The sequence below is a fragment of the Schistocerca americana genome, chromosome 3 (assembly GCF_021461395.2).
Source record: "Schistocerca americana isolate TAMUIC-IGC-003095 chromosome 3, iqSchAmer2.1, whole genome shotgun sequence".
In the NCBI taxonomy this organism is placed as follows: Eukaryota; Metazoa; Arthropoda; class Insecta; order Orthoptera; family Acrididae; genus Schistocerca; species Schistocerca americana.
In genome coordinates this window covers 573,454,387-573,469,062 of record NC_060121.1, presented here as the reverse complement: position 1 = coordinate 573,469,062, position 14,676 = coordinate 573,454,387, and the positions used below count along the sequence as shown (strand labels likewise).

Genomic DNA, 14,676 nt, shown 5'->3' with positions numbered 1-14,676 from the left:
ACTACAGTTAGCTTTCCTTTGCGCTAGATCATTATCTTGAAACTGCAAATTTTTGTAAGTCTGATGTGTTTTCAATTTAAACACACGTCATTAAGACAATTCTTGGACAAACTGGATCACTATACCGACAAGAGAAGCGTACGTGTGTCATACTATAAGAACAGTGTAACCAGAAGTTTCTTTGTTTATATTTCCTCCTAATTTGATCCTCTTTGATCAGCATGGAAAGAAGACAGTTTTTCACATTACCAATGTTCGTACCAGAAGTGATTTCATTGAGCCGTCAAAGGGACGCGCTTATGTACAATGGAGGATGCATTACACTAAATTACCCTCAAAATCTCAAAGATCCATACAAAGACATTGTGCTCTTGTACCGAAAGTAATGCGGCAACACAACTAAGCTCGAAACATTTCACGTGGATAGTTTTCGCAATAAATCAGAAACGTCTGATACTCCTCTGTATCCATCATATATTTCATGGGATTTGTATCGTTTTACTACTCATATCACCGATATCCTGAAGCTCGAGAGGGATAGTTGTTTTGGACATGTCTTCAGTGTTCAGTGTTTCCTATCTTTCAACATTTGCGAGGGAACTAGGGCGGAAAATGCTCACGACACTACTAACTTTTTTAAAAAACAGTCAAGTACGATCCGTTTTCCTGAACTCTTTATTAATGACGTCATCTAGATATTTTATCTCAAAAACAATAGGACGGAAATATTCATCAGCCAATACATTTCCACAACGAATATCAATCACGTAAGGGGCTTGTGAAACATCTATCAGCCTCCATAACTGAATCGTCAGCGTAGATGACAAAATTTTGAAGACCCAGGTTCGATTTCCGATACTGCTAAAGATTTTTCCTTGGTGAGAGAACTGGTACAGGGTGCACCCAGCCTCGTGATGCGAACTGAGGAGCTGCTTGACAGAACAGTAGAAGGTCATCGGTCTGGAAAGTCAGCAGAACGGCCGGGAGAGCGATGTGCTGACCACATGCGTCTCCAAATGGCATCCACGTGACGCCGCAATTCAGAGGATGACACGGCAGCCGGCAAAGAGCCCTTGGAACTGCACGGCCTGCGCGAGGAGGTCGTTTTGTGAAACAAGATACGTCGTTACAAATATGATTAAGTTATCGGGGTTTTATAAATAAGTATACAGTAGTCAAGTCTTTCTCTCTCTCTCTAAACACACACACACACACACACAGACACACACACACACACACACACACACACACACACACATCTCTCACGTACATACTCACTCACGGACAAGCATATTAATAATGAAATACTGAGCACAACATAGGAAACATTGACCACTGTATGGGCTACCTTTATTTCATTAAAACTGTTACTGCACTGGTGTTTACATTCGAACTTTATGTAGCTGTGAAATGTATGGCTGTATTCAAACATGGCTGTACGTGTCCTGGAGATGGTCCACGAATAGTAAGTTTCAGGGCCGAACCACAGATCAAAACATCTAGAGGACTAGCGGAAAACCGAGGTTGGCGCAAAGCAACAAGTTCGGTGACCTGTTCTGAATCCTAAGGTCTTAGCTTACAGTGAGAATTCCTTCGGTTCCGAGGAAGACGATAACATTTTTACGTACGCACAACTATTATCATCATTAATCACCAAAGCAACCTGTTAATTTAATTATGTCAACCCAGTGTTGACATGAAATAATAAACTGTGCCCAAATAATGAAACAGTGAATATTTTTTGCGCTCATATAGTAGTTTATAGATATAAGCAACAAATTACAGCAACTTCGTCGTATGTGCAGATTTTTGACATCGTGCAGAAGTTCTAAAAAAAGTGAGATGTCCTGATTGAAGCCTGCCTCTAGTAGGTGCCCGGGTATGGCATCAGAGGTATGTTCGTGTTCCAGAAGTCCATGCGTTCGCCCAGGAAGTTTTCCTCAAGACTGAAGTTGGCTCGCATCAGAAGATAGCTGCGGTTCCTCGGGTTATAAGGCTCCCACGTCACTGGGTCCCCTTCCGGTGTGGGATTGCTGAGGAAACACAGATGAAGTTATTATTTAACCACAATTTTATGCAAAGGATGTTAAGCGTATATCCGATCTTGTTTTGTTTTGTTAGCCACGTGGAGTAACCACGCTGTCCGAGGCGCCTAGCCACAGTTCGCGCGGCTACCTCCGTCGGAGATTCAAGTCCTCCCTCGGGCATGGGTATGTGTGTTGTCCTTAGTGTAAGTTACTTTAAGTTAGATTAAGTAGTGTGTAAGCCTAGGGACCGATGACCTCAGTAGTATGGTCCCAAAGGAACTTAAAACAAATTTCCCAAAATATCTCGTTTGTTGCCTTTTGATTCTTTTCTCCACACAATCATTACAGCTGCACGAATTCAACAGTGCACGTGCTTGGACCCTGAACTACTTTGAGATGAATAGTTTAATTGAATAAAATATGAGTATTAATATGTTTAGTTCTTGTTAGAAATCGCACTCCTCTTCTACTCTCACAAGCATATTCAAAGATGTCCGTAGTCCCTTTCATATAGATAAAATGTACCCAACGTTTCTCAGACCAATACCCAGAGTGCAATCAGATATTAGCTGGTACTCCCCTCCCTCTCCTCCCCAGTCCACTATCTACATATTGAGAATTTTTATACTGACGAAGGTACATTACATTTCGTTTTATAGTGATATCAGTAAACTACGACAGATTGAGTGAACGAGACTTATTGTACAGACTGTTTCCAATTACATTTTTTATAGAATGATGAAGCAATTTTCAGTGTATCGCGACTGCAGCTCATAGCTCATACCGAGAAAGAAGAAAGCCTTCTATCCACATTGAGAGCAGACACTTGTTTCAAAACACGCTTCCTCTGCTCCACTCCTCTCCCTAATAACATTTGCTTCACCCACCCTCTGGATCCTCATTGAAATTCAACTAGCTTTAAATGTCTGTACTTATATTTTGTAAATAACTTGATTTGGGATTGGCAGAATTTGGAGCACTTAGGACTGCCAATATTATGTCTGAGAACTGCCACTAATTACAATAACAAAAAACAATAATGGACATGTGTAGGCCCTACATCACTGTCGAAGTCATTTCATAGCTACCCTCAATTAGTTCGTGTGCTGAAACAAAGTGAATAACGCCGCAATTTCCGGTCTACTGCGGAAAGCACCTACAACTCGGAGAAGGCATATTGAAGCATATCTGATATATATGTCTCAATTTTACTGTGAAATATACGTCATACATAGTGAGAATGTATGTAGTTGGTGGACTATGTGAGGAAGATATTCATACATTAGTTTCACAGTCTCTCCACCACATTGTGTCACGTCTAGTACTTGAAAAAGAGTAGTTATTGGTAACTTACGTAATCAGCATTATAGTCTTACGAGACAGCGATAATACCTCCAAAAATTGATTATACCGCTCAGGATGCAATTACCTGCAGGTTGGGAACCACTGCCCCAGACTGACGAAATCTTGTGCTTCAAGCTCGTGCCATCATATAGAGATATGATAGTTTACAAGTAAGTTAGGGAGGCAGCATTAAAGCCTTAGGGAAGGAAGATGAGACATGTAAACATTTTATCTCTGCTATTTTTTCCTTATTTCTGACACTGACTAGATTATGGTATTGGTAGTTAAGATATAACGCTTCATATTCACAGAGGAAGAACAACACAGCGAATGCGGAAACGTCGGTTTGGGTGTTCAAACTGAAACAAAAAACTTCTCAAATGTTCAGATGTGTGTGAAATCTCATGGGACTTAACTGCTAAGGTCATCAGTTCCTAAGCTTACACACCACTTAACTTAAAAAGGACAAACACACACACGCATGCCCAAGGGAGGACTCGAACCTCCGCTAGGACGAACCGCACAGTCCATGACTGTAGCGGCTAGACCTCTCGGCTAAACCCGCGCGGCAAAAAACTTCTCCCACCCCGCAACTTTGTAATACTTCGAGCGTGACAAAGACGCGCTTTGAACCAGGAATACGGCAAGCTTTAACAGAAATCTCTCCCTACCGCCTGAAAGAGGTTACTTTGGAAGTGAGAGAAAGAGGCCTTTTGATGAGTGAGATTACCATCGAGGAGAAGGTCATTGGTATGTTCAACGTTCTAAAGAAAATTTGCCGCCTCTATTCGCTAGAGAGAGCCAGTTCTGGACATGAGAGAGAAGCGCAGGGCGTAAAAGAAACAGGAAAACTCACACGGCCCATCATTGGAGTGTTTCAAATCCATGTTCCGTCTTCCACCATTCCACCTACGGGGAGAGACGGGGACAGATAAGTGATGAGAGACAGCGGGACGGAGAGCTGTAATCTTTGGTGTGACTGAACGTCTTAATATCTGACGATTTTTACCATAATTATAATTGCAGAAGAATTGGGATTGCAGACTAGAGAGCAACGGATTAACTTTGCCGAGGAGAGTAAAGTGGGAAACATTAATATTGGTGACTTTCAAATTTGATACAGCTGATTTTCTCCCATTCCTAAGAACCGTGGGATGTCCTGACTCGTCCGTGTCATTCTCTGAGGAGGGAGTGGCAGGGTACCTCGAGGCTGCAGCGAGCAGAGAGCGTTGACGGACAGTGCCGACGCGGTTACGGTGCGGCTGCTGGTTGCTGCGGTAATTGTTCATTCACGAGTACACGAAGTCCTGCTGTTTCACCGGGCGTCGGTATTGAATTCGCATTTCCGTTTTTACTCACTTGATTGAGTCAATTCAGGGAGGCGTTTGGGGGTTATTGTTATGTCGTGTAAGACAGTTGGTTAAATAAATGTACCACTGGATAGTCTTTCCCGCCACACCGTAATCATTCTTCGCTTTGTGATCAGCATTTGACATAGTAGTTGGTAGCCAGCAAAGAAGCAGGCTTGTCGAGTGTGTCTGCTAGATAAGCGAGACATCAGCAATTTTCCCTTCTGATACATAACGATCTCCTTACTTCCCTCATCACATGAGCGTGCCTACAGAATTATGATGTAAGAGAGGCCACAGGTTGCCATGTAACCTTGTCCTAATCATTCATTGTTCCTGAACTTATACTGTTATTGTTCATGTTTTGTTGAGTAATTCACGGTATCTTTAGAAATAAAGATCATTTGTGGTACTAAAGCAATCTGCGAATGTCTTCCAAGCCGTCATCAGCCACCTACGCGTTTACATTAGGCGACATTTTGATGATTACTACGTAGGTCCCGATTTAATCGTTGGTCCTAATTTATAAAGCGGCAGGGAAGGAAGGGGGGCTGGAGGAGCATACCAAGGTAATATTCCATGTAGCGAAGCGACTTTAAGCCCATTCGATACTCGACAGAAATATTATGGTTGTTGTCTCACGTATCTTGCAGCCACACCCGAGAAACATGGTTCTCAGCTAGACAGACAGAACAGTAAGCTTTCCCTACCAATTTTGTCTCACCACAGAAAAATGTTTCTGTGATGAACAAGCCATATGCTACTCTCTTGCAACAATATAAAATACGTTTACTGAAATTTGATGAACTGAAACCTACAGACTGCTCTTATCATAAGCTGATGTGTCTTGTGGGAGAGAAGACTACATTTGGAAGAGTACTGCGTACTCCGAAGTGCAAGTACGTAAGTCATTTTGTCTTCTTAACCACCGAATCACCACTCATTCTTGTTGCGACCTGTTTTGCTTGCATCAAAAGCGCCCTTTTACCCTCAGTTACTCAAGTTGCGCTATTGTTCATTGTGTATATCTCAATCAACATACCCATAATTGGCGAAGTTCGTCCAGAGCCGCAGCAGGGTCCTTCGCACCTCGTCTTCTTCAGAGGTGGGATCCAAGTTATACTTGGTATCATTACGCAAAAACAGAAGTCTCAGTTCTCCACCGTGATTGACACCTGGAACAATACATATACTATCAAAATGAATGTCTGTACGAATGTACGTATGCATCTACGTTGGGTCAATTTCAACCAAAACTGCTACACATAGCCGGCCGGGGTGGCCGAGCGGTTCTAGGCGCTACAGTCTGGAACAGCGCGACCGCTACTGTCGCAGGTTCGAATCCTGCCTCGGGCATGGATGTGTGTGATGTCCTTAGGTTAGTTAGGTTTAAGTAGTTCTAAGTTCTAGGGGACTGATGACCTCAGAAGTTAAGTCCCATAGTGCTCAGAGCCATTTGAACCATTTTCTGGTACACATATTTCTTGCTATCTGGATAGGTGCACTGTGGGGGTGATAATCACCTACTTATCAAAAGCGTGGGATGGGGGTGATAACGAAGATTAACTGACAGAATGCATATACCCAGACTATATTAAAACAGTATTTGAGAGTGAGAGTAGTAAGCGACTGCAACAAATGTTACACATAATTTCAAACGTTTACGAATCATTGCCTTGCGGACAAAGTGATGAAAGAGAATGAAAATTATTGCCTTCATTTTCACTGCACATGCAGTAAAATTCCCGCATCAGGTATAACAGTTTAATTTCCTACTTCTTTCCTAACTCTATTTGTAACACATGTTGCATAGAGTATGCACATACACCGCTGAATGTAGGTGCAAGATTATACCATTGTAAGCCCCATAGCTCAGGAAATATACTGTCATAAAAACTGAAAAGCATGAAAAACTGCCGCACCATACATGAAGTTTTAATTTAATAGTTTTTTATTGCTAATTGTATTCGCAGCATGCTCGTATTTCGCAAGCAGTATCCACACACAACACAAAACGCATCTCGAAAATTATATCATTATACGTCAGATAGTTCAGGAGATAGGATGCCATAAATATTGAGATACGTAAAAAAATTGGTTTTCTTGAAACGGAAATAACAGAGACTATAATCATCCAGTGTTTGATAATGAGAGCGCTTAGCGACTCCTTACAAATTTTAGGCTTAATTCCAGACCTTCCCTAAATTTTTCTCGCTAACTTGCTTGACGTCAAACATTTAACATAGTAACTCATGTGTAAATTTTCAAGCTATTCCCTATAGGAAACTACGAGAATTTCTAGAATCGAGGTTTACAAGATCATTACTAGCTGGACAGAAGCAGTACGGGGTTTACAACCACCTACATCTTATAGGGTGGGAGTGAAAAGGGGGTGATATTAACATATAGTTCAGAAACACTTGAAGCAACTTCAATCAAATGTGTTCAATAGATGACTTATTACTGTATGAAACTATAGTGTGGGTAAGGTTTCCCAATATCATTAGGGGTGGTACTGTGGATAAGAAGCCATGTCGTAAAAATTTTCTAAAGTGACTTTTTGGTACATATTTTCCGTACTTGGGTGACTAGAAATACCTTTAAAAATAGCAAGAGCAGTTTGTGTCTATTTGCGCTGTCCAGTGAATCAACCAGGTCACGAGAACTAACCTTGCGTGGATCCAATAATTTTGTCAACGTGTTTCGGAACCTAAGATCGAGCCACTTTTCTGAATACCACTGACAGTTCTACTTCATCTCTAGAGTCGTATAGCGTCGTATAGTGTAAATCAGCAAACAGACACATACACACATAAAAAAATTTGCATCACCTCGGTTCCGAGAGTTCCGGAACCTGTACAAAAAATTGGAATAGAGATCAACATAAACATCTTTTCCGCCCTTTTATTGCTCATGAAAACCACACATTGCATGTCGTACCACCATACAACCAGACATTCTTAGGTGTTGATCCAGACTGCTCTACCCACCGGTACCTCTAATACCAAGTAGCACGTTCTCTCACATTGCAGCATGCCTGTATTCGTCGTGGCATATTATCCACAAGTTCATCAAGGCACTGTTGGTCCAGATTGTCCCACTCCTCAACGGCAATTCGGCGTAGATCCCTCAGAGTGGTTGGTGGGTCACATCGTCCATAAACAGCCCTTCTCAATCTATCCCAGGCATGTTCGATAGAGTTCATGTCTGGAGAACATGCTGGCCACTCGAGACGAGCGATGTCGTTATCCTGAAGGAAGACATTCACAAGATGTGCACGATGGGTGCGCGAATTGTCGTCAAGAAAGACGAATGCCTGGCCAGTATGCTGCCGATGTGGTTGCACTATCGGTCGGAGAATGGCATTCACGTGTCCTACAGCCTTTGCGGTGCGTTCGATGATCACCAGCGGCGTACGTTGGCCCCACATAATGCCACCCCAAAACGTAAGGGGACCTCCACCTTGCTGCACTCGCTGTACAGTGTGTCTAAGGCGTTCAGCCTGACCGGATTGCCTCCAAACACGTCTCCAACGATTGTCTGGTTAAAGGCATATGCGAAACCCATCGGCGAAGAGAACGTGATGCCAATCCTGAAAGGTCCATTCGGCATGTTGTTGGGCCCTTCTGCACCGCGCTGCATGGTATCGTTTTGCAAAGATGGACCTTACCATGAACGTCAGGAGTGAAGTTGCACATCATGCAGCCTACTGCGCACAGTCTGAGTCGTAACACGTCGTCCTGTGGCTGCACGAAAAGCATTATTCAACATGGTAACGTTGCTGTCAGGGATCCTCCTAGCCATAATCCATAGGAAGCGGTCATTCACCGCAGTAGTAGCCCTTGGGCGGCCTGAACGAGTCATGTCTCTCTGTATTTCCTCCATGTCCGAACAACATCGTTTTGGTTCACTGCGAGACGCCTGGACACTTCTCTTTTAGAAAGTCGTGTACCTCCTTCGTGGTAGAATGACTGGAACTGATCGGCTGACGGACCCCCTCCGTCTAATAGGCGCTGCTCATGCATGGTTACGTAGATCCTCGGGCGGGTTTAGTGACATCTATGAACAGTCACAGGGACAGTGTATGTGATACAATATTCACAGTCAACATGTATATTCAGGAGTTCTGGGAAACGGGGTGATGCAAAACTTTTTTTGATGTGTACATATTACATACGCAACTCTTCTCTAATCTCCTGGATCGATTATTACTTACGACCTGGGAAGAATGCGAGGTAAAAAGCACTAACCTCATAAGGATGGCGATGAAGTTGTTAAAGGTGTGAAGGATAGAGAAAGAGCAGAGTATGTAGACAGAGAGAGCGTGATTGAGAATGTGGTTAGACACTAAGAAGTAGACAGGTTTGGACTGTTTACTTCCGATATAAATTCGACGAAAGCCGATTAGAGTTCCTAATTTCGCTCTTCACTTCAAACGGGTTTGAACTGTGCAACTGAATTGACAAGCAGCGATATTTTCTTCGAATATGTTCGACGTGAAGGGCATGAACATTCAGAAACTCCGCGGTACGGTATTGGACGATAATACGTCAACATTGTATGGAGCAGATTAATCATTAGTTGGAAGAGTACGGTAAACTGCGTGCGATAACTTTGTTGCAAGATGGGTGCTGCAATCGTTAAAATACCTACCAGTGATACGGCAGTAAATTTCAGCTAGTACTCGGAAAACACATTGTTCAAAATCACAAGACTAGGAGGTGTACATGGAAAAATATCTGGAGACACGAGAATATCCTAGTTGGATTACGTTGTGGTCAGACAGTTCTGTCCGCCTGCTCCGTAGCTGAGTGCTCAGCGCACTCAGCTGTCATGCAGAAGGCTTGGATTTGATTCCAGCACAGGTCAGATTTTACCCAGTCGGGAACTGGGTGTTGTGTCGTTCTCATTATCATTTCATCATCATCGACAAGCAAGTCACCAAACTGGCGTCAAATAAAAAGTTATGGACAAGGTGGTCGAACAGCCGCTAGCGAGGTCTCCGGCTCAATATTACCATACGATCATTTCATTTCGTTTAAGAGATTCCTAAATTCGATATTGGATTGTAAGGCGTACCGGGGAGCAGATGTGGACTCAGATAATTTATAAATCACAGTTAAATGAAAATTAGTCGGATGGGAAAATTGCAAGTATTCTCTTTATTCGTTCAAACGTAATCATCATTACAGTTACTGCATTTATCCCACGGTAACACAAGACTGTCAGTTCCTTCATTTACAAATGTTTATGTTGTCCACGGAACCATGGTTTTACCAAGTCCCGTCTCTTTTTCAGGAGCAGATCGACGGCCATTATGTCTTCATTGAGAGCTCCAAAAGTATCGGATTCGCATGGGAAGAGGTCTGAATTCTATGGAAGATGTGTAAGTGCTTCGCAGCGAAAATTCTGCACCGTATTCGAAATACCCTTGGTAACATATGGGCCTGCCACTGATGACATAACTATCCTCAGTGAAAGTGACGATTTGCAAGATCGTTAAATGGAATGAACATTCTAATGAGTACTATATATAGACTGAGGTAAACTGAAGAAAGAGGAAAGTAATTAGGAGTGGCAGAAATGAGATAAGCAAGAGGTTTAACATCACAATTATGACCAAGACGTAAACCAAGTTAAGAAATTCTGCTACCCTGGAAGACAAATAACACGTGATGGATGAAGTGAAAAGGACATAATAGCCCTAGAACAGTACTCACGAAGAGGAAATTCCCAGCCAAAAGAAATCTACTAGTATTAAACACAGGCCTTAATGTGAGGAAGAAATATCTGAGAACGTACGTTTGGAGCACAACACTTTATGCCAATGAGTCATGGATTGTAGCAAAACCAAGGAAAACTGTAATCGAAGCTTTTGAGAAATGGTGCTTTAGAAGAATGTTGTAAAGATCACAAAAAATACCAACTCGTGATATTTTATTATTTAAGTCTTGCAACATTTGTAACTAAATTAATTTTCTTAGATTCTTGTAATGTAGAAAAGTATAACACTAAAAGTTCAACTGGAATGGTCAGAAATAAAGAAATGTATGAGTACACAGAGTTGTACGTTCAGTTTCATTTATTTCCGTGCTGGGCGAGTACATTGTTCGTCGTACATATTTTGGGAGATTGTAAATACACGTCTCAGTGGCTAAAATATTTTCTCTGGGCGCCTCATTAACTACGCCCGTGCAGTGTGACAAGATGCTACTATTTTTATTGCTTGTCAAAATGAACACATTTCAACAGAGAAAGAGAGATTTTAGGAAGGCAAAATATTTCTGGAATAAAGGTGACTACAGTTTAACTATAAATATGAGTCTCCATGCAGCGAAAATTCTTATGATTCTTAAGTTTCTCCCGGCGTATTTGATAATCAAAATATCCACGGGTGTACTGCCGGTTTACAGTGTCCAACGGGCACAATATTTCGGCGATCATACATGTCGCCATCATCAGGTGAACTGACGGACTGAGCTCCTGTAAACGTGCCGGTACGGAGATCCGTACGCTATGGCTGCTCAGGGGGAACTGGCTTCGGTCGCGGCGGCGGTACGCATCGTCTGACCAATACGCGTACCGTCGAGGATCGATGCCGTGAACACCAGAGGCACACTCGACTGATGTATCCGAGCAAGTCGGCGGTCGCTGAACATTGTTTGTCAGAAAATCACGCTATGGAGTATGAACGCACGAGGATTCTAGTACAGACGTCGAGATACTGGGACAGCGTTGTTAGAGAGGCCATCGAAATTCGCACCAACGACGACCTCATAAACCATGACTGTGGCTATAATCTTAGCAAGGCTTGGGAACCAGCGATTGGGTTAATCAAGAGTAAATCGAGCAAACGTATAGTTGTGACGACCACGGCGGTCAGAGCCGTCACACCGACGTCATCTCAGACGCCGTCGCAATCTGTTCCACCGCGTGACCGTGGCGCGGGGTGCGGACGGCGGAGGGAGTGCGCCGCGGGCGGAGGGCATTTATATCGGCCGCCGCCGCGACCGAAGCCAGTTCCCCCTGAGCAGCCATAGCGTACGGATCTCCGTACCGGCACATTCACAGGAGCTCAGTGCGTCAGTTCAACTGATGATGGCGACATGTATGATAGCAGAAAAATTGTGCCCGTTGGACACTGTAGACCGGCGGTACACCCGTGGATATTTTGAAAATTCTTATGTTTCTCTGTTTATTGTATGAAGCTCTTGTTGTGTTTATGCAGTGAGAACATCTGTGCAGTTTGGTTGTGTATGTTGCAGCATAACTTGACTATGACACAAAAACCTAAACTGCAAATCTGAGTAAATAAAATAGCACAGTAAAAGCGGACGCCTTGATGTCACTTATAAAAGTCTTGATTTATTTACTTGCTGTTTTGTCGTATTAGTTACCAATATCACCGCGTGAGGTGAAGGTGCCGTACTCACCCCACTCATTCGTCGGGATACTGTCTCCGCGGTAGTCGAACTCGTAGTAGTACACAGGAATGTCTGCTGTTTCGACGATAGTTCTTACTACCGCATCAGTTGCATCGAAGAAGCTGACGTCCTGTGTCAGCTGTAAGACAGCAAAACGTAAAGAAAAATATTACACATGATAGGATTTACCTTAGCATACACTTTTATTTTCTTGTGCAGAGCCACACATTCCGCCGGAGAAATAAATGTTTTAGGACGACTAGATGTATGTGGAACAGTCAGCAACATCACATTCTCATGATTAGCACTTTGTCTAGATACGCAAGGATGAATTTTTGTAGTAGCCATTGTCCATAACGCACTCTGTTTCCGTGATGCTCAACTCGCAAGGAGTCAGCTCGTATTATGGTCACTGAAAAAAAAAAAAAAATATCACGTCTTGCATTAGAAGGAATGTGGGGAAAATGCAGTCACGTCAAATTCGTGACTTTGCACCAATATTCGGTATTAAATTCCATTCATCTATACAGTGGAAAGTCGTGAGGGCATGTGGTACTTTCAATGAAGATCCGTCCGTTGGATGGGGACACTTAGTTCGGCGGCCCTTTAGGGCTATCCCTGAGGACGAGGCATCGAGTCTCACCCTATCACTTCCTTTCATCCGTAATTCTACAAATACAAAACCACACTGTACAATCACTCATAACAGTCAGTCACATGGTACGGATACACACTTGAACGTTCAGAACAATTGAAAACAGGCCAGCGGCAAGTTACTTGTACTAGTAGCTCGTCCAGAACGGCACAGTGTGATGGTTGCATCAGTCGCAAACGCTCATATTCTGACTTTACGACTGATCGGGAATTCTGATGCGAAGACGAGTTTACCTAGAGGTAATACTTTCAAACGCCCGGCGAAGACAGATTTCATATTGCTAGATTTCCGGAAAATGGTATAACTGTTCCCCGCTGTAGACTGTTAACGAAGATCCGTGCACACAGATGAAGTTCTCGGATATGTGGAGTGACTCGAATTCGTTTTAAGTGACAATCGCATACAAAGGCTTTGTCAGGCGTGCCACATGGAACTGTGATTGGATCACACCAGTTCGCTGTTCAAATAAACTATCCGACGTATAAGGTGATCTTCTATCTGCAACTGTTAGCTGATAACGTTCTAGCTTACGTGACTATGTCGCCTTTATTTAATATGATGAATGGCAGCTTCCTCTAAGTGTGATCTAGGAAAAATAATCGTATAATGTTAGAACTCAATATTAATGGTGTCCTGCTTGACACAGACACATCGATTAAATGTCTAGCCGTAACAATTCAAAGGGAAACACAACCAGCGCAAAGGACAATTATAGGGAAGGTGAATGGCAGACTCCGGTTTATTGAGAGAATTCTAGGAAATGGTAGTTCGTCTGCATAGGAGACAGCTAACAAAACACTTGTCTGACACGTTCTTGAGTTCTGTTCGAGTGTTTCCGATCCACACCAGATTGGATTAAAGGTAGACATCGAAGAAATTCAGAGGCGTACTTTTAGATTTGTTACCGATAGTTTCGATCAGTAATGGGGTATTACAGGAAGGCTACATGAACTCAAATGAGAATTCTTGGACGGGAGAAGACTTCCTTTCAGCGAAACGCTATTGATAAAATTTATAGAACCAGTATTTCCGACAGAGGGGAGAACGATCCTACTGCCACGAACATACACGTCAGGGTAGGAACGAGAAGACAGTTAACAAAGGCTTATACACAGTATTTTCCTCTCGCTCCAGTTTCGAGTGGACTAGAAAAAGTTACGACTAGCCTGGTACGCGGTACTCTCCACCAAGCACTGCATGGTGGTTTGTGAGTGATGCATGTACATGAAGAAGCAGGTGACATATGATAACTTGCATTAATTAACCGAAGACAGTGATTTGCTTCTATGTGGAAGCGTAAGAAGGCAAACATATACTTTGAGACACAAAACAATGTCACTGCATACGTTAACGAATTTCTTATGACAGTGAATGAACTGAGAATTTTTCCAGAAAAAAAACACAAAAAACAATGACGAACTTATCATCCACAATTTCGATACACACAACATTTTGAATACTGCCTACTGTACGTACAGCATTTTTGTTACACGAATATACTTTTCGAAATCATAGCTACAGCACTAAGACGTTTTACTGTTCTTTAACGATCTTCACTGTGGTGGTAACCAGCTAGAAACGTGAGATTAAAACCGAAAACCGTTTTTCCAAGATGAGTATTTGCTTTGTTGGTATGCCATACCAAAAAAAGCCATCAAATTCAGGGATAAGTGTTACTGAAGTGATAATATCGCAGTGAATGTTCTTACATAACATCAGAAAAGCATGATTATGAAGCTGACGCCTTAGAACGTGCATTGACAAGGTAAAAATGCTGTGAATACTCTAGACGGAATTTATTTTTAAGCTGTAAATTTCTTTCTTTCAAGGAGCCTATTGTTCTTGGAGTGATAAACAAGCACTTAAACGCGAAAGAA

At 42.6% G+C, this 14,676-nt stretch overlaps 1 protein-coding gene across 1 annotated transcript in view; it reads right to left on the bottom strand.

Moving 5' to 3' along the window:
• Window positions 1–1,735: 1,735 nt before the first annotated feature.
• LOC124607033 (juvenile hormone esterase-like) overlaps window positions 1,736–14,676 on the bottom strand; it is a 65,227-nt gene continuing 52,286 nt past the window's right edge. Inside the window, exons 8-10 of the mRNA XM_047139202.1 lie at window positions 12,154–12,283; window positions 5,763–5,895; window positions 1,736–2,033 (exon numbers count right to left, since the gene is read on the bottom strand). Of these exons, the coding sequence (XP_046995158.1) occupies window positions 1,865–2,033; window positions 5,763–5,895; window positions 12,154–12,283 (432 nt within the window). The 3' untranslated portion in view covers window positions 1,736–1,864. The remainder of the gene's footprint in view (window positions 2,034–5,762; window positions 5,896–12,153; window positions 12,284–14,676) is intronic.